General features: G+C 36.3%; 1 protein-coding gene across 3 annotated transcripts in view; it reads left to right on the forward strand.

Moving 5' to 3' along the window:
• LOC128222913 (uncharacterized) overlaps nucleotides 1-26,314 on the forward strand; it is a 73,330-nt gene that overhangs the window by 41,534 nt on the left and 5,482 nt on the right. Inside the window, exons 6-11 of one of the 3 annotated variants that reach the window (XM_052932087.1) lie at nucleotides 14,405-17,396; nucleotides 19,838-19,897; nucleotides 20,423-20,482; nucleotides 20,675-20,734; nucleotides 22,635-22,694; nucleotides 24,022-24,123. In XM_052932087.1, the coding sequence (XP_052788047.1) occupies nucleotides 14,405-17,396; nucleotides 19,838-19,897; nucleotides 20,423-20,482; nucleotides 20,675-20,734; nucleotides 22,635-22,694; nucleotides 24,022-24,123 (3,334 nt within the window). The remainder of the gene's footprint in view (nucleotides 1-14,404; nucleotides 17,397-19,837; nucleotides 19,898-20,422; nucleotides 20,483-20,674; nucleotides 20,735-22,634; nucleotides 22,695-24,021; nucleotides 24,124-26,314) is intronic. The other 2 variants (XM_052932088.1, XM_052932089.1) reach the window with 2 other exon arrangements.

A 26,314-nucleotide genomic window follows, 5' to 3' on the forward strand; every position in this document is an offset into this window, starting at 1 on the left:
AATCCTTATCGTTAATACTAGACCTGGTATCGCTTATGTGAGAGACCATATCGTTAGTGTGCGAATTCATGAACATCATGAGGCGCATTCGGCTCTACAATCTCCGTGTTTCTCTCGGCTTTTTTTATTTCAAATTATTAGCTAACGGAAATAAAGTTATTGAAGGAAAATCTTCGACCAGTATGACAATTACGAAAGTGGAAAGCGAGATTTTGAAACTTTAAGGGCATATTATTATAAAACAATAAATAGTTATGTCGCACGGTTTCCTGTTATGTATAAATGTCTATCAAATTTTAATGCAGCTTAGATGCCCAAACGTGCTTATACTGTTATCGGCACCCATTTAGGTGGTTAAACTAAAACAAATTGACCATGAAAGGTGTTATACAGCAATGAAAGCCTCAGGAAATTTATTCCGTTAAGTTAAGAACTTGAAATAAAAAGAAACACGGAGATTGCAGAGCCAAATGCACCTCATGATATTTTTGATTTTCATAATTTTTGCTACTAAACAGGCAAAAACAGGTTCCCAAAATCCTATTTTGTCAACGTCTCGCCGCCATCTTGCAGCTCAGATTCAAAATCCTCCCCTAAACCGTTGCAGATTTGAAATACGTGTAACCCCTGGTCCCTGGTCTGCTGTAGTGAATGAACAGTGGTTGTATACCCCCCATTTTTAGTTAAACCAAATACTATGTATATTTATCTTCTTGGTTTAAATAAGATCTTCAACTTGGTATCGAATATTTTGATGATATTATTTTGTCAAATGATTTTTTTTTATCTAACTCCATTCTCAGTGAGCAAGAAAAATGCAGAAAAGAAAACCTCAGATCGGCATGATATTTTTTTCCAGTGTCCTCAATATGAGAGTATAACGACGAACAATCTTTTAAATTGGTCGGGTGGTCAGAGATGTCAATTTCATTTTATCATCTAATGCATACCTATGAGACGTGTACTATTCAGTAAACAGGTATCATACTTTGTTTCACAAAGAATGACTTCGCTTGAATATAATAGATAAAACACTCAAGAGAGAAGGGTGACACTATTAGTTTTTAGTTGTAAACATTGATTATGCTGTATTATTGGCCGGAGGCCTTTATTTATAATAAAACTGAGTTAAGTTCAGTTGTGAACGTAACAAAGCATTGTGGGTATTCAATTTTTTTCGAACGAAGTCTACTAGACTGTGTCATTTAATGTGCAAAACACGATTAAAAAAGATGACTTTGAAACGTTCCAGCACCACCGATGTTGTGGTTGTGTCCATGAAAGAAAAAGTAAATGTGTTTGCTTTTCGTAACTATGGAATGTACATAACCTTAAAGTAATATAATTTTCACATTAACACTTGTTCTTTTCACTCGTAAAATATTTAATGTAAATCACTTCTCTGTAAGATATACTCCATTTCTATTTGAACAAACATCCTCCATCTCTCATACCGGTCGTACCCGGTTCATCCAGGTTAACCCTGGCTCACTGTTCCAGGATACTTCAGGGGCTGTAAATAGATCAGTCATACCACACATGAATGTTTATAAAGGATTGCGACATTTAGCGTTGATGTGGCGACATAGAGCTGCAGTACACTTTTTTGCGTCATTTAACGTTATGCTCCAGTCAATTGTAACCACGGCGGTTTTGTTTTGCTCCGAAAATACCGAGGACTGGGCCTTACTTAGGTATCCCGGGGTGCGGGGGCATTTGGCGGGGATTTTACCAGCAGTCTGTTCCCACAGGGCGGGGATTTTACCCGGGATTAGCTTGACCGAAAACCAAAGTTCCCGCTCTTCCCCGAACCTGAGGTGCCGTGGTTACAAGTGACTGGTTGCATTACAGATTCGACATATAACGTAAGTCGATTTCGCGACCTTACGCATTTATTGCGACATTTAGCGACAGTCTTGCGACATATAACGGAAAGTGTTACATTTAGCGCTGGTGGAACATTTAACGTTGATACAATCATAATTACGTCCGTTGGGACGGTTATCTGCAATCTGACTTTAATCTCGTAAACCAACATATCGTTCATGGTGTATTTTGGTATTTAGTCCGAGAGCTCACCCCGCGTGATTTTAGGGGACATGTCAAATACACAATATCGCGATCACTATATTTACAAACATTTTTTATAAGTTATAGTGATTGAACATGCTGAATGATACCATTGTCTCAAAGAATGGTGAATAAATGGCCATAAAAGCGTACGTCGACTGTCCACATATGATATGTACAATTGGATCTAGTATTGCTTTTACATACATTTGGCACGTGGCTGATTCAAAAAACATGGCTGACATTTGACCCTCGTGCATCCAGTGTCCCTTCCTCGGCGCTGCTTTATCACGCCTACTAAAGCTCCACCACGCATCGGTGGTGCAAAGAAAATGATCTGTCGACCTATCCGTGGTGCAGCTGTGCCTTTTGTTGAACTTTTATTGTTTTGGAGTCTGTTACTATGTTGATGCTAGAAAAAATCTTTGTGATAATAATTATGTTACATTTGGATACACTCGACTAAATTTAGGGTTGAGCCTTAATTATACCAACACTTTTATTTTGAGAGTAACAGCCTCAAAAATACTAAAATTCTAAATCACTTTAGGCTTTTCACTGCGGAAAATGGTTGAATATACGGAAAAGAACGGTCCCGTACATCTTGAATACACGGGCGTGTTCGGACCCGTACACGAATACGTATACGGAACACCACGTGTACGGACTTCCGTATATCCATCCCCGTACCCGTGGATATACGGAGTTATCATTGTATATATAAAAATATTTTTTTATTTCTTTCACGTGTTTTTGAAGAACACATATTTTTAGCATAGCATTTTTTTGCCAAAAATATATGTATGGATGTACGGAGCCCGTACACCCGCATGTTCAGGATGGATATACGGACCCGGTACATGCAACGTGTACGGGATGAATATACGGACCCTGTACATGCAACGTGTACGGGATGAATATACGGACCCCGTACACGCAACGTGTACGGGATGAATATACTGAGCTTGTACACGCAACGTGTACGGGATGGATATACGGACCCCGTACATGCAACGTGTACGGGATGAATATACGGACCCCGTACAGGCAACGTGTACGGGATGGAGATAGGACTCCGTACACGCAACGTGTACGGGATGGATATACGGACCCGTACACGCAAAATGTACGGGATTGGAATACGGACCCCGTACACGGATGAATGTACGGACCTTATACGGGATGGACAAAGAAATGGTTTGACCGTGTCCGACACAAATGATTAGAAATAACAAATACATGCTGTTTTTTATAAAACATTATTTATAGACATAGGAAAAACTACTATTTATATAAATTCATAAGATTTAAAATTATCATGTTTGAGTAATCAATGTTTAATGTCATTCTATATCTGCCTTAACATAATCATTTCATTGTGGCATTTGCTCAAACAAAATGTTGTATGATTAAAATTCCACTGTCTTGTCAAACAACAATTTATACAGGCTGTTAAAATAAACATCCAGAAAACATTACACAACTAATATGAGTTCCATTCCGCGATTTCTTGGTTTCAGGCAATAGGTCAAATTGCGCACGGACGTCAGGTCACTGAAAAAAGAAATTATACAGACACAATAAGCTTATGGCGTACAAATATTTGAAATGCAGATTTGATATAATACAGCAATATGGCAAATTCATCACCATGAAGTCAGAAAACCCCGTGACAGAAAAAACATTAGAAAATGTGACACAACCTATATATGTCTAAGTCTAGACTTGTTAAAAATGCACTCTCAAAGCATTAAAAACTGTAATCTTTGGCAGTTTTTTTAGCAATTTACTATGATCTTTGTGCTTGAATTGAAGTAATTTATACAAAAGTTAGCTAAATCTGAGACAAACTATTTTATGTCAAAACGGTCAATCTGAGAGAGTGCAACTCTAAAAAAACAACCAGTCCATTCCCAGATGTGATGATAATACATAAACATAAATCTGTGTTGTACATGACATTTCTATGAACAATTGTCAATATATGCCAACTAATATTTAATCAAAGTAAATTTAATACATAGTTTGTATTAATTCATAAAGGCATACATATTTATTATCTTGTTTCCCCTCAAAATTGTACCAGCGAGCCAAAATTTTCTAATGTCAAAATGTCAAACCTTTTAGATTGCCATCTTTATTCTGATGTGCATTTATTCTAATTAAAAGATATTTTAAGCTCACAATGCTGTACCTTAATTCAAATACCAAACCCACATTTCATCAGAATTAAAGTTTATCCGGTTGTTCAATGGTTCACGTTCGAATGATAAATACCTATGCACAGTTCACAGACATAATAACTAACTAATAATCGGTGTCCCATCAAAAAATAAATAACAATTATATCTTATAATATGCTAGCTCGTAGTCTTACCACATTATTGTTGGGTGTTCTTCCTTGTTGATATTTGGCTTATGTAATGACACAGATGATATCGATTCTCGCGCTTTCTGCATCCCGCTGTAACAATTGGCTATTGATTATACGCTCTTGATTGGTTTAATGACCTAATGATCTTAATATTGGCTGAAACTTACGCATTTCTTGAAAATTTAAACTAAATATTGAAATTGTTTTATTTATTATTATTATTATTATTATTATTATTATTATTATTATTATTATTATTATTATTATTGTTATATCAACGTTAATTGAAATTATTATAGTCGCATAAATATGCACAGCAAAAAAATAAAAAATGATGTTGTATGGCTACAAACCAAATTAAGCTGATTCTGAGACAAAACGTAAATAGGTAAAAATTGTCAAATTTAAGAGAGTGCAACTTTACAGATAGGGCATCTATATTGTAACTCCCTCATACTAATGGGTAGGTTAGAGTCAACCGCTATCAATGAAAATCATGCAAACTTGAAATTAATAATTAGTGTTCTTTATTTTAAGTATTCAGTCTAATTTCTTTAAAAACAGATGCCTCTTATTTTATATATATATATATATATATATATATATATATATATATATATATATATATATATATATATATATATATATATATATATATATATTTATTTATTTATTTATTTATTTATTTATTAAACACAATTTAAGTCGTGATGGCGTCACGGCGGGGTCAAGCCATAATGCAGCCAATAGGCGCGGGCAGACCTTGATAAACTCAAATAAACAAAACAAATTCAGTAGTATATTATAATACGTTGTTTTTTTCTAAATATTTATTACAAATGAGTTCTTTATGATTTAGAGAAATATTAAACAAATAACGATAGCCAAAAACACTGACATTCACACAATAACATTGATTTTGACTTCCTCTGCATTTTTTTTACATACTAGTACATAATAATAAATGAGTATTAAAACTGCACTCTCACAGATTGACCGTTTTGACTACTTTTTTGTCTTGGAATGAGCAATTTTTTGAGGAATTCAATGATATAAGACTGCTGACAAATGATCAGATCACAATTGTTCATTTTTAGGTTTGAAAATGGATGTTTTATGGCTAAAAGCGTTACAATAATACTAACGTTTAAAAAAAAAATATTTCGGCAGTTTTCAAAACAATTGAGAACTGTTATACTGTGAGGTGTCTTATATGACTGAAATGAATGCATTGATGCCAAATTCATCAAAGGAGACCAAACTTAAAAAAAGTGTTAAAATTGTCAATCTTTAAAGAGCATCTTTATTTCAACTTCCTCATACCCCTCATACCAAAGGGAGGATTAGGGTAAACTGCTTTTAATAAAATGAAGTTCATAATAGGAATCAAACTATGAAGAAAGTAAGCTAGCAGTTAGAGCCATTTTCAATAAAATTAAGATTAAAACAAATATGGTTTCTTCAAAATTACAACTTGCAATTTAATAAAATGCAATTAGAAAACTTGAAATTAATGAATATTTTTGTTGTGTTTAATAAGTAATCCGTCTCTTTTGACGCCTTATCTTATATATGATCTTATTTTATCAGCACTCATCAAAGCAGATGTCACAGATAATATAAAATCGTTTGAGTACAATTATATTATTATATTTATTGACTTATTTTATTTATTTATTTATTTATTTATTTATTTATTTATTTATTTATTTATTTATTTATTTATTTATTTATTTATTTATTTATTTATTTATTTATTCATTCATTCATTCATTCATTCATTCATTCATTCATTCATTCATTCATTCATTCATTCATTCATTCATTCATTCATTCATTCATTCATTCATTCATTCATTCATCTATCTATCTATCTATCTATCTATCTATCTATCTATCTATCTATCTATCTATCTATCTATCTATCTATCTATCTATCTATCTATCTATCTATCTATCTATCTATCTATCTATCTATCTATCTATCTATCTATCTATCTATCTATCTATCTATCTATCTATCTATCTATCTATCTATCTATCTATCTATCTATCTATCTATCTATCTATCTATCTATCTATCTATCTATCTATCTATCTATTTATTTATTTATTTATTTATTTACCATTATTCAATTCATGCCTAATATGATAATAATATTTTCCGCAGCTTGTCGATGAAATTAATTGATAATTTTAATAATTCGTGTTTCGTAAACCCACTGGCCATGTGGTTATGTAAACAAATGATCTCCGCGTGACATGCACTAATTGAAAAGGCCATAAAAGTATCCGGGAAACAGACAGTGATGACACTTTTTAAATATATTAGGGGCCACCTTTCAATATAAAAAAAAACATATATTAGTTATGCACCCAATTTCTTCGGTCACCCATAAATTGAAACAGTCATCTGTGGGCTTATCTGAAAAATGTATTAGTTAATTATTACGATTTACTAGAAGTGATATAGCCTTATGTGTTTATATATACGAGGGAACCGATGTTTCGAACGACCCGATTTTCAATTCTCCAGTCTGTTATGAAATATCTTTCAGTGTATTTTAGGTTTGAAATCGTCTGCTTACTATGGCACCGATTATGTGTTGCGTTGTGGAAATCGCTTATATGTTCAAAGGCTGTCGTATACTATATGTATACTAAACATAAATTTTAAAAGAAATATCAATAAATTAATAGAAATTTTTAGTTTTACAAAATTGCCATATTGCAAATCAAAGTGAAAAGAAGGAATTATTTTCATTGATTCCGATGTTGGATCGACATGGTACTGTTTATTCATATTCTTATTATGAACCGAGGACCGAGGATATTGCTCGACTGCTCGACATAATTAGGTTTCGATGCAGCGTGGGTATATTTTATATGAAAATAGAAGGAAAAAGTTCGGGACCAAGCTCCGACCTCGAGGGAACGCCGGTTCTCGAAAGACCGCTTGTTAGAGGGAACGCAGTTTCACTGAAAGTCCTAACATTTAGGAGTGAACCCCTCCACTCATAACCTATATGCCCCATTGTTCCGTTTTGTACCTGTATATTTGCGAACATCCATAATATACGGGATTTGTACACGCCAGTATATTCATCATGTACGGGAAACTAAACATTCCCGGGCCCTAGCCGTGAATTAATCCATCCAGCATTGTCGAATTCAATTATTTTGTATCATATAGATGTCATTGTAATTTCTTCAACGGCTGTTAAAACACATAAAAGCGTTAATATTTCTACAAAATGCGACTCCTGTTACTCTGAAACACGGAAAAACGAATAAGTCAATGGTATATGTAATAAATGTTGATCGTATCATATAGCTGTCAAATGTAACACCACTCAGCATTGTCAAATCTTATTCTTCTGTATCATAAAGATGTCGCTTTAATTTCATCAAACTTAAGGCTGTTAGAACCAAAAAAGCGTTTACAATTTCTAAAAAACGTGACTTTTACTTACATATTCCTGTTTCTCTGCAAGTCAATGGTATAAGTGTTGTTCATACATGTATCATATATTCTGGCAAATGAATGAACAAGTAACCTTACTTGATTTCACAATTCAACACTAAACAGCATTGGGTGTACGGGAAACAGTACATTTCCGTATATCTATAGTGTACGGGAATTCTTACTTTTCCGTACACTCAGCGTGTACAGGAACTTGTATATTTCCGTACATCCATAATATACGGGAAATGTAAAATCCCGTCTATTCATCGTTCACGGGAATGGTTTAATCCCGTACTGTCAAAGTGTACGGAAGAGCATGAATTCCCGTTCACTCAATATTTTTCGGAGACCATACATGTTCGTCCGTTCAAGATATACGGAGATGTACGGTGCCGTATATTCATCAAAATATTTTTAGTACTAGCCGTAAATCAACCCTACCAGCATTGCCGAATCTCATTTTTTATCATTAACATGTCGCTTTAATTTCATCAAAGAAGAACATAATTTCCCGTATTTTCAACATACGGAGACCGTACATGCCGTACACTCAAGATATACGGAAATGTACAGTGCAGTACATACATCAAAATAGTTTAAGTACTAGTCGTTAGTCAATCAACTCAGTATAGTCCAATTTACTAGTATTTATTTGTTACCATTCAGACCCTTTCTAATTTCATCAAAAGCTGTCGAAACCCATTAAAGCATACAATTTTCGACGAAGGTGATTTTTACTGACACCATCCTGTTTTTCTACGAAACTGTGATTTTTTTAAGTCAATGGTATAAATGTCGTTCATATCATGTATGCTACCAAATTAAACACCGAAATACCTTAATTGATTACAGAATTCATTTTTTACTTATAACACTGATGTACGGGTTAGTACACGCCCGTAAAACGAATCCCGTATACTCAAGATATGCGAGTTTTATGAATATACGGGTCCGAACACACCCGTATATTCAACATCCCGTACACTTACCGTACACGTTGGGTGTACGGGTTTCAGTACATTCCCGTATATTCAACCATTTTTCGCAGTGTTTAATCCAGTAAAAACCTTTCTAGTTCTCAATACCCTGGGTTACCCTAAACACGTTTTTGTTTTGTTTTTGCCTTTTGTCTCTTAATTTGTAAATGTATTTTAGGTAATTTAACATCAATGCTTATTGTTTTCGCAAAAATCGTATGATTTGTTAATTGTATATATTAAAAATGCTTTATCATCACATAATACACAGTAATAAACAGGAGCGAAATTTTAAAATCATGCACGTGATAGTGGTTCTATACATAGATGAAGTTTTTCTCTCGGATTGTTTATTTGTATACCGGGGTAGACTAGTTTACAGTTTGTGGCCAAGAGAGGATAACAATGTAGAATTGTCAATTCCATCTAAACGAAATAAATTAAAAAGATTCATTGAATTACAGTGATCAATGAAACAAATTTTAAATTGTGAAATGGAAAGTTTAAAAGTCGTATTACAGGGGGAGAGACATAAAAAGTCATGCAAATATTAAGTGAAAACAAACAAACAAAATGGTGGACGGCGGATTTGTAAGGAATAGTATCTACTTTTGCTTGGTAGGTAAACTTTCTCTATACATTTTGAAAAAGGTATACGTCTATTATGTGGCGAAAAACATACTTTCCGATCGGCACCTTAGTTTGGTATCATAACTCTAAGATAGACAGTTATTGAACAGATTGTGGGTAACGATGCGATGTTTACAAATAAACGTGTTGATTTTATCCACAATATTTCGTATTTTCCCGGTAAATATGGCGATTTTGTGCATGTTGTAACTGTGCTTACATGTATAGCTTCTTATTTTCAAAGTTGATGGTTATCACTTGACTTAACACAATATCTGACCGATTTTATGTTCCTTGATCCCCATGTTGTTTATTACAAGCACAATACTAGCATTTTGGAGTAGCAGGCAAAGGAAGGTACCAGAGTCTGTATTTTTCCTTACAAATCCGCCATTTTGCTTGCACTGAAATATTTTTCTCACTTAATGAGAGGAAAATAGCCTCAAACTCCTAATCCTAAAAAAAAAAGAAATCCCAGCGTCTATACCATTTAAAAGGGACTCGCTCATGTTGTTGCGTGATTGGTTGATTGACATTATCACGTCATCTTAAAAAAGGTCAAAATTTTCTTCACATATGTATAAATGCTGGTTGCATGGTGGTGACTGTGTCGGTTTTCTTAATTTTTCTTGACCTGCGCGGTGTGGGTTCGCACCACTTTACCCCCAAAATACTTTTTGTGTACTAATAATGATGCAATAAGTGTTTCAGATGCATTACCGGGAACAAATTTTTGGTCCAAAAAATGAGGGAGTCCCTTTAACGCGGAACTGATCTGTGAAAAGGTTAATAAAATCCTTTCTGTTAAGATTGTTTACTAAAACGTTGATGTGACAAAGTCAGTGCAGTGAATGGAGTAAGGGAAGTAACTTAGATTTCTTTAAACTGTCATTGACTTGTGTCAATTACTTCCATAAATAGAATCACTAATAGTATACATGTATGTGGATATGTTGCGACTTTTATATACAGGTTGGTTGTGTTAATCATTTATTGTTGTTTTGTTCATAGCCGTGCTTTTTCATGTAAGAAACGAGCTGTTGCTTAACGTCTTAGTATTTATTGATACAAATGATTACATTTGAAGTTTAATTGAATTGAATACGAGTTCTTTCTGAGCTCGTGGGGCTGATTTCTTTTCCAGTAGTATTATTGTGTTACTTACTACGTAAATGATTTAATGTATCATTTTTGGTATTTCTTGTATAACTGAAAATTTAGTTTTATATTCTGCGGCCTGTGGTAATTATAAAGGCGCATGTATTGTCGTCTTAATTCATTGAAAGGTGCACTATCACAGATAAACCGTTTTGACAACTTTTTTATTTTATTGTCTTTGAGCGAGCCAATTTTTGCAAAAAACACCAAAACCAGTCATATAAGACTGCTGATAAAATATTAGATCGCAGATTTTTATATTTTAGTTCAAAAAATGATTTTTTTTATATATTTTTCTTTCCATAAAACATTAATTTTAATACGAAAATATGAACATCTGTGATCTGATCATTTTTAAGTAATCTTTTATCATTTGTTTGCAGATATTTACGCAAAAATTTGCTCTTTCCAAGTCAAGAATTAAAAAAAAAGTTGTAAAAACGGTATATCTGTGAGAGTGCAGCTTTAAGGGTCAATATTTACTTCCTGTCAGTCTCTATTGGCAGTTTAAGCACAGTCCTTGAATTATAGGTGTGCTTTTGCTAACACATGCGGATCAAGGGGGGTTTGCACAACCGCCCCCCCCCCCCCCTAAAACGTCCAAGTATACTTTTTACGCGTAAAATTCTTCATTTCGGACTAAAAATTGTTACTTGCCAACCATGACTTCAATCCAAATACATTTCGGTTCTGAGGGAGGGGTGCAAATCAAAAGTGTACGCACCCTCTGACATTGAATTCTGGATCTACCCCTGGTATTTTTATGTTAGTGAGTGTGCAATCACACTGTATCTTGTAAATGCACTGATGATGATTTGTTTTAAATGTCATCCGAGTTTAACTCGTATTGTTTAAGCTGTATGATTCCAGGTTATTCATTTATTTGTAAATATCAAGTTTTATGATACATGTAATAAATGCGTTCTATATAATTTTTACTGTGTTAGTTTTAACGGTTTTTTTAATTTTTACTGTACAAGATATTCAATTTTTGATATCCAATGTCCAATGTTTTGCCGACACGACATTCATTCTGTTCATGTTCAAAATTAAATGTCGCGCTAGTGCGACTTTCATTTTTAATGTCTTTTGTCAAATGTCGTATATTTAGCTTAATTCAAACAACTCTTTTCATTTATACTCTGATTTCCCCAAATGTAGCTCAGCCCATGCAGGTAAAATTCAGTATTTACGTTCCATTGTTAGCGTTTGTTGATCTATCAGCTGTAAAGGGTTGTTTCCTTAAATAAACCTCTTTAGCTTTAGCAGCACCCGTGTTGCCTCTATCAAATATCGGTACAATAATATCCTTTCCACAGAATATTCCCCTTTGGCAGTGACGTAGCTACATAGAGGCATTGGCGGTCTGCGCCTGCAACGTTTTCGAAAAATGACAAATTAAAATAACCCTAGAATGCAATAAAGCGGCTTTAACACTTATAACAAATTTTGAACAATAGCAAGTTTGGTGTTTAATTATAAGTACGTGCAGAGTGTATTTCTCGATTTTATTGTAACCGTTGCAAATATAATTAAGTGTGTAATGTACTGGCAAATTCCCTAAACTCACATAGAACCATCACGCCTAAAATATTTAGGCTAAGCTACGCCCTTGTTTACTATGCATTGTATTGTATTTATGAATAAAGCGTGTGAAATGATTCAAAATAAATCTTTGAACATTTCCGCTACAATTTTATTTATGCCAGGGCTCTTCGAGTTATTAATATTTGAAGAGACAGTATTTTTATTCAGTGCCGTTAAAGGTTTGACAAATTGTTTGTTTTTGTGTGCTACCATGTGTGTTTGTTGTTGTTGTTGTTGGTGGTGGTGGTGGTGGTGGTGTTGGTGTTGTGGGGAGATAGGTTTGTTGACTCGGGTATGATGCTCTATTTTCCTGATTTTTATTGTGTATTTTTTTATATATTATTGAAGTATTCTGGCACTTTGAACCTCGTTAAATTGTGGCGCTTTGTGGCATTTAATCCTTGTTTTACATATGGTTTGACATTGCCTTTGAATAATTGTCTCCATGAGTCTCTGAAAGGTCGTTTGAGATCTTTGGAAAAGCTCTCAGGGAAGTTGTATTAATACGTTGCGTCATACATGTAGGTGTTATTTTCATGATTTTTAAAAGTAATAATTTCGTAATCTTTGATTTTTTTAATTAAAATATATGATATCTGTTATTTATGAAAGTTCTTTGCTTCATTGTGCAGGGATATATAGCATATGATGCACGTGAAGTTAGCGGCCAAGCAACGTGGAGTAAGCGGCATAGCGAACAAGCGGACGGAAGTCAGCGGCCTGGCAGCCTAGCGACGTGAACTTGGCGGCCTAGCGGCCTATTTTTTCCTCTATTTTAAAGGCATTGTTGATGCATTTTCTTGGAAAACAATGGTTAATCAATGTTTTTATTCATACTTTAACATAGCGGCCTAAAATGGTTTTCTTTTTCAAAGCATTTTTGTATGCTATGCATATGCATTAAAACAATGATACATTTACTGTTATAATGCAGTTCGGCGGCCTAACGGCGTGAAGTTAGCGGCCAAGCGACCTAGCGGCCTAAACTTTGTTTCCATTTTAAAGCATTTTTACATGCACTTGGTCGAGTTTTGGAGAAAATGCAGATATTCGCTAAAGGATGTTGATTTGTGAAAGAAACCATAAATTTATCATTGTTTTAGAAGAAAAAGCATGTATAGGTGCTTTAAAATAGGAAACCATTTAGGCCGCTAGGCCGCAAACTTCACGCCGCTACGCCGCTGAAGTGCTTGATCGACTTTTTTGAAAACATGTTAAAAATCGCTTCAGATTGATATTTTTGCGCATTAAACAGTTAATATATCATTTTAGAAGTAAAGGCATGTAAACATGCTTTGGAAAAGGATGCCATTTTAGGCCGCTAGGCCGCTAGGCCGCTAACGTCACACCGTTAGACCGTTTAAGTGCTTGATCGACTGTTTTTGAAATGAGTTGATAATCGCTTCAAATTGATAATTTGAGCATAAAAACTGAACATATATTATTGTTTAAAAAGAACTGGCAACTTTACGGCGCTAGGCCGCTAACTTCACGCCGCCAGGCCACTAACATCACGAAGCTGGGCCTCCAGGCCGCTAACTTCACACCGCTAGGTCGCTAGGCCGCCAATTTACGCCGCCAGGCCGCCAGACCGCTATGCCGCTACATTCACGCCGCTAGGCCGCGAACTTCACGCCACTAGGCCGCTAAGCCGCCAAATTCACGCCGCTAGGCCGCCAGGCCGCAATGCTGCTATGCCGCTAGCTTTACGCCGCTAGGCCGCTTACTTCACGTACATTACCATATGTGAAAAACAACAACTTTCTTTTATAAAACTGCAAAGTTAATAGAGGTGTTTATGATTACTATTAGCAAATGAAACATGATCAAGTGAATCATCATAGCAAACACATTCAATACCTTTAGTTGGTCTATTCATATTATTATCGATCTGGCAATCATATTATTATTATTATTATTATTATTATTATTATTATTACTATTATTATTAGATGACTCGTGTAACGTAATAACAGCTAAGCAATTGTATACAGCGTGCATTATTTTTTTCCAGAAATGTTTGTGCCCTTTCGTATCTGAGAAAAAATATTACACTTCTATTTCGTCATTTCCTCGAACGACTAACGAACTAACGTATTTGTTACTTGAATATGTACTTACTTTGATAATATGGCATTTCAGGACGGGCCGCTTTCTACCCTTACGAATGTTAAATTGGGTAACATGATCATATCAGAGGGAACGTTCAGACGTCTCATTAGTATTGTGATACAGTCGGGACATTCTGTGAACTGTGAGTTAAAGGGCTGTACAATAGAGCCTGAAGAGGACGTGAGACAGCTGCAGGTGGAGATGGAGAACCAGGCCGCTCTTCAGATGGTTGTTCTACAGCCCGTCTCAGCTGACTATACAACACACATTGCAATAAGGAAAACGACCATGTCAGCAGGAGAGTTCAGACGTCTCGTTAGTATTGTGATACAGTCGGGACATTCTGTGAACTGTGAGTTATGGGGCTGTATATTAGTGCCTGATGAGGACGTGAGACAGCTGCAGGTGGAGATGGAGAACCAGTCCGCTCTTCAGATGGTTGCTCTACAGCCCGTCTCAGCTGACTATACAACACACATTACAATAGGGGAAACGACCATGTCAGCAGGAGAGTTCAGACGTCTCGTTAGTATTGTGATACAGTCGGGACATTCTGTGAACTGTGAGTTATGGCACTGTACAATAGAGCCTGAAGAGGACGTGAGACAGCTGCAGGTGGAGATGGAGAACCAGTCCGCTCTTCAGATGGTTGTTCTACAGCCCGTCTCAGCTGACTATACAACACACATTGCAATAAGGGAATCGACCATGTCAGCAGGAGAGTTCAGACGTCTCGTTAGTATTGTGATACAGTCGGGACATTCTGTGAACTGTGAGTTAGGGCGCTGTACAATAGAGCCTGAAGAGGACGTGAGACAGCTGCAGGTGGAGATGGAGAACCAGTCCGCTCTTCAGATGGTTGTTCTACAGCCCGTCTCAGCTGACTATACAACACACATTACAATAGAGGAAACGACCATGTCAGCAGGAGAGTTCAGACGTCTCGTTAGTATTGTGATACAGTCGGGACATTCTGTGAACTGTGAGTTATGGCACTGTACAATAGAGCCTGAAGAGGACGTGAGACAGCTGCAGGTGGAGATGGAGAACCAGTCCGCTCTTCAGATGGTTGCTCTACAGCCCGTCTCAGCTGACTATACAACACACATTGCAATAAGGGAATCGACCATGTCAGCAGGAGAGTTCAGACGTCTCGTTAGTATTGTGATACAGTCGGGACATTCTGTGAACTGTGAGTTAGGGCGCTGTACAATAGAGCCTGAAGAGGACGTGAGACAGCTGCAGGTGGAGATGGAGAACCAGTCCGCTCTTCCGATGGTTGCTCTACAGCCCGTCTCAGCTGACTATACAACACACATTGCAATAAGGGAAACGACCATGTCAGCAGGAGAGTTCAGACGTCTCGTTAGTATTGTGATACAGTCGGGACATTCTGTGAACTGTGAGTTAGAGGGCTTAACAATAGAGCCTGAAGAGGACGTGAGACAGCTGCAGGTGGAGATGGAGAACCAGTCCGCTCTTCAGATGGTTGCTCTACAGCCCGTCTCAGCTGACTATACAACACACATTGCAATAAGGGAAACGACCATGTCAGCAGGAGAGTTCAGACGTCTCGTTAGTATTGTGATACAATCGGGACATTCTGTGAACTGTAAGTTATTCGACTGTGAAATAGAGCCTGAAGAGGACGTGAGACAGCTGCAGGTGGAGATCGAGAACCAGTCCGCTCTTCCGATGGTTGTTCTACAGCCCGTCTCAGCTGACTATACAACACACATTACAATAGAGTACACGACCATGTCAGCAGGAGAGTTCAGACGTCTCGTTAGTATTGTGATACAGTCGGGACATTCTGTGAACTGTGAGTTAGGGCGCTGTACAATAGAGCCTGAAGAGGACGTGAGACAGCTGCAGGTGGAGATGGAGAACCAGTCCGCTCTTCCGATGGTTGCTCTACAGCCCGTCTCAGCTGACTATACAACACACATTGCAATAAGGGAAACGACCATGTCAGCAGGAGAGTTCAGACGTCTCGTTAGTATTGTGATACAGTCGGGACATTCTGTGAACTGTAAGTTATTCGACTGTGAAATAGAGCCTGAAGAGGACGTGAGACAGCTGCAGGTGGAGATCGAGAACCAGTCCGCTCTTCCGATGGTTGTTCTACAGCCCGTCTCAGCTGACTATACAACACACATTACAATAGAGTACACGACCATGTCAGCAGGAGAGTTCAGACGTCTCGTTAGTATTGTGATACAGTCGGGACATTCTGTGAACTGTGAGTTAGAGAACTGTGAAATAGAGCCTGAAGAGGACGTGAGACAGCTGCAGGTGGAGATGGAGAACCAGTCCGCTCTTCAGATGGTTGTTCTACAGCCCGTCTCAGCTGACTATACAACACACATTACAATAGAGGAAACGACCATATCAGCAGGAGAGTTCAGACGTCTCGTTAGTATTGTGATACAGTCGGGACATTCTGTGAACTGTGAGTTAGAGGGCTGTACAATAAAGCCTGAAGAGGACGTGAGACAGCTGCAGGTGGAGATGGAGAACCAGTCCGCTCTTCCGATGGTTGTTCTACAGCCCGTCTCAGCTGACTATACAACACACATTGCAATAAGGGAATCGACCATGTCAGCAGGAGAGTTCAGACGTCTCGTTAGTATTGTGATACAGTCGGGACATTCTGTGAACTGTGAGTTAGGGCGCTGTACAATAGAGCCTGAAGAGGACGTGAGACAGCTGCAGGTGGAGATGGAGAACCAGTCCGCTCTTCCGATGGTTGCTCTACAGCCCGTCTCAGCTGACTATACAACACACATTGCAATAAGGGAAACGACCATGTCAGCAGGAGAGTTCAGACGTCTCGTTAGTATTGTGATACAGTCGGGACATTCTGTGAACTGTGAGTTAGAGGGCTGTACAATAGAGCCTAAAGAGGACGTGAGACAGCTGCTGGTGGAGATGGAGAACCAGTCCGCCGTGAAACTTGTGAGGCCCTTCCAGGTTGATGAATTCCACGACTGGTCTGTTGAGTTCAACGTAAACGTAAATGGTAGGTGACATTCTCACAATTACTTGAAATATATGACTGATGAAAAAATTTAAACCGAGACTGGCTGAATTATGAAAAGATCTAAACTAAACGTTCACATTTAGATTTACTTTATATTATGAAGGCAGTATTGTGTCGATCTGCAAATCATTTGAATTTGCAGTTATCATGATAGAAAACGAATCAAATCAAATCATTCTTGTTCAAAATTGTTTTTATCAAATTATTATGTTTTATATATATATGGTACTTACTACATGTGTAATATTTAACCTAAATTGTAACTGTATTTGAATAACAAAATGTAATAATTTGCCCTGTTTCCGTTCCATAATTAACTAATAGTTTACTGCCAATTTCTCGAAACTTCCTAAGCTTAACAGGCTTAAGTATGTTATTTCAATTAGCCAAAATACATATTAAATTACATTTTGATAAAAATGGCTTATTTTGAATATCATAAAGAAAAAATATTATTTAACTTTATACAATTTTCAGATAACATATCTTAACCTCTTTTAATAAAACATCAGAAAATTGCTGCCACTGAAAATAAACGCTTACCAACACTAGCATCAAGTATACACGAGCGCTAAGTACGAGTTATGTATTCTTTAGACACAAGAGTAATGGGTGCAGTAACTGTTGTTATCATACTGTCCGAAAAACTGTCAAATATGTAACCTGTGTATATTAAAATAGCGCTGGAGTTTATCATAATGTAGATTTTGCACGGTTTTTACTGGTTATTATATCATAATTTATGCTTAAATGGAAGCAGCGAAAATTTAACCCATTTGTTACAAGTAGCATGAATGATTAATTAATCAACTTGATATTGTGATATATGAATACGGTAACGTCAAACTGACTATAACGTTAGGGAGGGTATGTCGTTAGCTTTAAAAATAGTGAAAAATACTGGTCAGGTATTTTAAATAGGCGACGTGTTCATGTTTGTCTTTATTTTTTGACTGATGTTGATGATACGACGACGATGACAATGATGATAATAAAATAATGTTGATAATTCGACCACGACTACAATGATGATGATATTTATAATGTTTAAGATTCGACCACGACTACAATGATGGTGATAATTATAATGTTGATGTTTAGACTACAACGACAATGATGGTGATAATAATAGTGTTGATAATTCGACCACGACGCAAATAATAATAATAATAATAATAATAATAATAATAATAATAATAATAATAATAATAATAATATAATAATAATAATAATAATAATAATAATAATAATAATAATAATAATAATAATAATAATAATAATAATGTTGGTAATTCGACCAGGACGACAATGATGATAATAAAATAATGTTGATAATTCGAACACGACGACTATGATGATGATAAAAATAATATCGATGCGACGACGACTACTAAAATGAATATAATACTAGTAATAATGGTGATGTGACTGCGACGACCAAGATGAAGATAATAATAATGATGATCTGGCGACGACAACTAAGATTATGATAATAAACACGATGATGCGACGATGACAACGACAATGATGATAGTACTTATATTGATTATGCAACGACGACAACGAGGTTGATGATAATGCTACTAATTACCAAGAGACAATGACGACTATAACGATGACGATGCTTTGTTGTTGTTGTTGTAGTTTTTGTTGATGATGATGATTCTGATGTAACATAACATATAATTAAATGTAAGGCATCCGGCCCGTATAACAGTTACTTATACAAGTATTTTAACAGCATTAAAATTAATGCAATGATGAACAAGATATATTAAGTTATGATCAAATATTATCATATTATTTTATCAAGAGCACTTATGTTCTTATATCAGTTATAATTTTAAAATATACTTGTATATCGATATTTCATACAAAGTCATCAGAAATAGAAATATAGAAAATAGGCTGTTATTCAAAGAAAAGAATACGCAAAATGACTTACGGCTATGTAAGTCTTTAGAATGAGCAACGCTCGTCTGGTCAATATATAAGTTGGCGCAGATTTTCATATTGATAGTTTGTTAAGAAGTGCTTGCATTTATCAAAATATTCAATTTATATCATGTTTTGACCTACATTTGAGTATAGACTTCAAATAACAAGCTGTGATTGTATAAGTGCCAATGAAAGTAATAAACAGGTGATTTTTTGTGTATTCGGAAATATCAAAACATTCTTATTTTATCTATAAGGGGGTAGTATGAACATTTTATTGCAATTAATTCACTAGCTTATTCGGCGATGGGAAAAACCCCACCGCCCCTACCCCTTAACAATTTCAGAGGAATAAGGTTAAAATGCATCATTTCGGACTTGAATTGCTAACAATTCCATGGGGGAATGCCCCATATGTTAAGGACTCGTTTGTTGTTGTTTTAATTTGAAATATAACCACATGCATCTGTTCTATTATTCAGAGTCCACGGAACCAGAAGAGTCTCTTCTTTCCTTCGGAAGTAACTCCCCTTGTTCCGACGGTAAGTGTCCGTGATTTGATTTTAACAACCTATTGCTGGCTTGAGAATAAAAATGAGAAAATAATAAATCAATATCAATTGTTTAATGCTGAATTCCGTTGTTGTTGTAGTTGTTGTTGCATCATTATCGTGTTGGTGGTCGTGATGCTGATGCTGTTGATGATACTGCTGCTGCTGCTGCTGATGATGATGATAACATATTGCTGGCTTTGACTAAAGAATAAAAATGAAAAATGATAGAATAATTAATGAATGGTAATGATAAATATGCTTAGTTACGTTGTTGTTGTTGTTTGAGCAACATCGTGATGATGGTGATGGTGATGATGATGATGATGATGGTGGTGGTGGTGGTGGTGGTGGTGGTGGTGGTGGTAGAGGTGGTCAAGATAATGATGATAATGATAATAATGATGATGATGATAATGATTATGGTGGTGGTGGTGGTGGTGGTGGTAGTGGTGGTGGTGGTTTTTTTTTTCATTTATTTAAAATATAACTATATGCATCTGTTTCTTTTTTTAGCGTCCAAGGAACCGGAATTGTCCGTCCGGGCTTTCAGAAATAACTCCCATTTCTCCGTCGGTAAGTGTCATTGAATTGATTTAATCAACACATTGCTTGTTTGGACTTTAAAATAACAATAATAAAATAATTAAACCGGAAACAATGTATGGCATGTAATAAAATGTTTAGTGACCTGTTAAGGACTTTACTTGGTATAGTTTTATGTTCATAAATTAAAATAAAACCACATGCATCTGTTCCATTATTCAGCGTCAACGGAACCGGAAGAGTCCCTTCAGGCTACCGGAAGTAGATCCCCTTGCTCTGTCGGTAAGTCTCATTGATTTGATTTTAACAACACATTGTTGGCTTGGATTTTAGAATAAAAATGAAAAAAATGGTGATAATATTGATGCTTGATGATGATGATGATGATGATGATGATGATGATGATGATGATGATGCATCATCATCATGATGATGAAGACGATGACTACAACGACGACGACGACGATGATGATGATGATGATGATGATGATGATGATGATGATGATGATGATGATGATGATGATGACTATGACGACGGCGACAACGATCATGACGATGATGATGATGATGATGATGATGATGATGATGATGATGATGATGATGATGATGATGATGATGATGATGATGATGATGATGATGATGATGATGATGATGATGGTGGTGTATGATGATGATGATGATGATGATGATGATGATGATGATGATGATGATGATGATGATGATGATGGTGATGATGATGATGATGATGATGATGATGATGATGATGATGATGAGGTAGCATAACATAGAGGTAATTGTAATGCAAGGCCTCCGACCCATACAACAATTATTTAAACAAGTACATGGAATGATGAACAAGACATATTTTTACGATCAAATATTATCATTTATTTCATGCATACCGGTGAAAGAGTGATCATTTCACTCTGGCTCGAGTGAAATGATAATCCTTGCTCATTTCACTCTGTACAGACAACTCGGGACTATTTTTGCCATCTTTTATAAAAATTTGCTTCTCTTGACTTTGAAAAAAAAATACATGTATGTCACAAGTACATGTTTGTTGTTGTCTGTAGTGCAGTAAAATACACATTGACCAAATCGTATTGAATTGTCAAAATCAAATAATGCAATAGTTTAAAAAAAACAACAACATGTTTTGCGATTGACTATTAAAAAAGAACAAGCTTACCAATTTATGTATGAACTATTTCATGGAACATACTGTTACAATTAACCCGCTTGGTAAGTATCGGTTAAATATTTACTTGGCCACATGTGCAAGTAGAGTTGATAGATCATTTCTCCCTACAAACTCTAACCGCGTACATGTATGCACAAGCATTTTGAATTTGACCAATTTCCAGTTTACATTCATCAGTTCAACAATTCATTTTTCTTTTTAAAAACTTTTAAAGTCTGCGTTCCATCCCTCTCAAAAGCATTTTCGGGCACATAATCGACATTTCCTCTTGGGCCTTCGTATACACACGGGAACGTGACATTCAACTTAAATATATATGAAACTAATTCGCTGTCTCAACAACAAAACATCCTTCGGCTGCACTGAGCATTTATTCACCCCGACAAAATACCGTACGATCCAGAGTCTGAGAGCGACAGTGACTAGATATACACTACGAAAAACACTAAAGTTGCTTTTACGAATACACACTTGTATCAGTTCATCATTGTTAATTTAAATTTGTTGAAATTGTTTTTGAATGTACAAACATGTCACATGCTCAAGTTTCATTGAATTGTATTTCTACGCAATACATTTTTTGTTATTTTCGAAATGCTTTTGTTTAAATATTTGTTTTGTGCCTCAATGAATGTTAAAAATGATAGGTTTCGTTGATGGAAGTAGGGTTTTATCTCAAAATAATTTCAATTCCAACAACCATTTCCATATTGCTCACAGAGTCATCCGAAATAAAAATTAAGTGCAAATATTGCGATAGAAAACAGGCCGTTATTCATGGACAAGAATACGCAAAATGACTAACTGCTATGTAAGTATTTATAAAGAGCAACGCTTGTATGTTCAGCAAATAAGTAAGCCAGAACAGTTGGTGCTGATTGTCATAGTGGTTGTTTGTTCAGAGTTTCTCGCATTGATCGCATTGTTTTACTTTCATGATTTTTAAATATAAGCACATGAATCTGCTCCATGTTTCAGCGTCCGCGGAACCGGAAGTGCCCCTCCAGGCTTCCGGAAGAAGCTCCCCTTGCTCCGCCGGTAAGTGTCCGAGATTTGATTTTAACAACCTATTGCTGGCTTGGATTTTAGAATAGAACTGAGAAAGTTAATAAATGATAATAATGTTGGTGCTGGATTAAGTTGTTGCTGTTGTATCATCGTCATGGTGGTGGTGGTGATGATGATGATGAGGAGGAGGAAGAGGAGGAGGATGATGATGATGGAAGTGGTGATGCTGCTGCTGATGACGATGACGATGATGATGATAATGATAATCATGATGATGATGATGATGATGATGATGATGATGATGATGATGATGATGATGATGATGATGATGATGATGATGATGATGGTTTGGTTTGTTTTCATTTATTAGCTCCACTGGCCGAAGGCCATGGAGCTTATGTCGTCACAGATTGTCCGTCGTGAGTGCGTGCGTGCGTGCGTGCGTGCGTGCGTGCGTAAACTTTTACTTTAAACGACATCTCCTCTGAAACTGATAAGCGGATTTTGACAAAACTTCACAGGAATGTTCCTTTTGTGGTCCTTTACCAAAATTGCTCAAATGGTTCCGGTCCATTGCACAATATGGCCGCCAGAGCTAAAAATAGCAAAATCTTTAAACGACATCTCCTCTGAAACGGTTCGGCAGATTTTGATGAAACTTGACAGTAATGTTCCTTGGGTGGTCCTTAACCAAAATTGCTCAAATAGTTCCGGTCCGCTGCACAACATGGCTGCCAGGGCAAAAAAATAGAAACACCTTTAAAGAAAATCTTCTCAGAAACCGATGATCAGATTTTGATGAAACTTAACAGAAATGTTCCTTGGATGGTCCTTTATCAAATTTGCTTCAATGGTTTCGGTCCACTGCACAAGATGGCCCCCAGAGGTAAAAATAGAAAAACCTTTAAACGACTTCTCCTCAGAAACCGATGATCAGATTTTGATGAAACTTGACAGAAATGTTCCTTGGGTGGTCATTAACCAAAATTTGTTAAATGGTTCCAGTCCACTGCACACCATGGCTGCCAGAGCTAAAAAATAAAAAAAACTTTATACGACTTGTCGTCGAAACCGATGACCTTTTTTCGATAAAACTTGACAGAATGTTTGTTTGGTGCTCCTTTGCTCAAATTGTCCAAATCATTTCGGTCCACTGCACAACATGGCAGCCAGAGCTATTAAAGTAAAAAATTTTTTTAAATAACTTCTCCTCAAAAATTGATGATTGTATTTCTATGAAACTTGACGAAAATGTTCGTTAGGTGGTCTTTGCTTGAACCTTTTGGCCAGTGGAGCACAGGCACTGATGTGCCTCTTGTATTTATAGTGATGTTAATTGCTTTTGAATGTTCTCCAGGAGAGAAGCCCAATAGAAAGCGTAAGGGGGAACCAGGAGGTGGTCCCAGTCCCAACAAGCAGCAGAAACAGGAACCAGCTGGAAACAAAGAGGAGAATAAGAGTAAGTGTTATTCAAGGTCTCCGATTGAAGGGTTGTGATAACATGGTGTTACAAATTCAATGATGTGGTTTCAGTAACCCGACTGTATCTATATTTAAGTCCCGACCCTAAAAATTCTGTATAAAATTGCTTGCTCAAATACAATATGTATTTTTATTTTTTTTAAACGTAAAAAAAAGTTTTTCCCAACCTACAAGTTTTCTTGTAACCAGACTGAAATAAAATCAGATGGGATATTGCATTATTCAACTTTAATACACAAAGGAACACTTTTTGTATTGCTTTTAATTTAATCACCATGGTTCTAGTATTGATGAAATCGTAAGTGCAACCAAGCCGTCATGCTTCTATAAACGTAACAAGGCCTAAAAATATGTGTGGTTAGGGTAACATGGCCCACAAGAATAGGAAGGGATTTTTTTTTTTTTTAGGTTTTTAGTTTGGTACAGGTTTGTTTGCTTTGTTTTTGTCCTTTTTCAACAGTATTTTAGTTATATAAGGACATTGCTAGGGCTAAACATTAGGTTACTATGATTTTCCTGGATAAAACGTTTTTGTTGCCAGTCTTGCTAGTACCAGCATCGCTGCAGTCAGGTGGTGTGTCAGTGCCAGATTTGTTGTCATTTGTCACAGACCTTCCGAAAGCAAAACATATTGCTAATTAAATGTGACATTACTGACCTGCTTAAGCATCTCAAAAACATTTCTCTGCCATTCTCCAAGAAGTCAAGTTATGAATATTTTATAAACTGTACAAATGGCAACAGATCCAGATTTCAGTCCCAGTTTAAAATAAAGTCACATTTTGTCAGGCACCAGCCTGTATTTTATATTTCCTTTCTATACTACTAGTATGTTTGCCCTGCTGCTATTTTATTTGAACTGTTTTTTTTTATGATTGCATCATTGGATAAAAACATGACAAGTGAAAAGGGTCATGCCATGTGCTGCAGTGGTGGTTGGGGTATATTAAAATTAGACCGGCATTCAATCTTATGTTTGGGAAAACTTATACTATTATCCAGAGACATTTTGTTCCATTGTATATACCTTACTCTGAAGAATGAAGTCGGAGAATTTCCTGATGAGGCCCAAAAAAAAAATTGTTTGTTTAGGGTAACCTTCCCAAAATTTCTAGGTAGGGATTTTTATTTTATTTTTATTGATTTTTAGCTCCACTGGCCGAAGGCCATGGAGCTTATGTCGTCACAGATTGTCCGTCGTGCGTGCGTGCGTGCGTGCGTGCGTGCGTGCGTGCGTGCGTGCGTGCGTGCGTGCGTGCGTGCGTGCGTGCGTAAACTTTTACTTTAAAGGACATCATCTCTGAAACTGATAAGCGGATTTTGACAAAACTTCACAGGAATGTTCCTTTGGTGGTCCTTTACCAAACTTGCTCAAATGGTTCCGGTCCATTGCACAATATGACCGCCAGAGCTAAAAATAGCAAAATCTTTAAACGACAACTCCTCTGAAACGGTTCGGCAGATTTTGATGAAACTTAACAGTAATGTTCCTTGGGTGGTCCTTTATTAAAATTGCTCAAATGGTTCTGGTCCATTGCACAATATGGCCGCCACAGCTAAAAATAGCAAAATCTTTAAACGACATCTCCTCTGAAACGGATAGGCAGATTTTGATGAAACTTGACAAAATTGTTCCTTGGGTGGTCCTTAACCAAAATTGCTCAAATGGTTCCGGTCCGCTGCACAACATGGCTGCCAGGGCAAAAAAATAGAAAAACCTTTAAAGAACATCTTCTCAGAAACCGATGATCAGATTTTGATAAAACTTAACAGAAATGTTCCTTGGATGGTCCTTTATCAAATTTGCTTCAATGGTTTCGGTCCACTGCACAAGATGGCCCCCAGAGGTAAAAATAGAAAAACCTTTAAACGACTTCTCCTCAGAAACCGATGATCGTATTGCAATGAAACTTGACAGAAATGTTACTTGGGTAGTCCTTAACCAAAATAGCCCAAACAGTTCTGGTCTGCTGCACAACATGGGCACCAGAGCTAAGAATAGAAAAAACGTTAAACTACATCTTCTCAGAAACCGATTATCAGATTTTGATGAAACTTTACATAAATGTTCATCGGGATGCCCTTTAACCAAAATTGCCCAAATGGTTCCGGTCCGCTGCACAACATGGCTGCGAGAGTTAAAAATAGAAAAACCTTTAAGGACTTCT

The sequence above is a fragment of the Mya arenaria genome, chromosome 17, assembly GCF_026914265.1.
Source record: "Mya arenaria isolate MELC-2E11 chromosome 17, ASM2691426v1".
In the NCBI taxonomy this organism is placed as follows: domain Eukaryota; kingdom Metazoa; phylum Mollusca; class Bivalvia; order Myida; family Myidae; genus Mya; species Mya arenaria.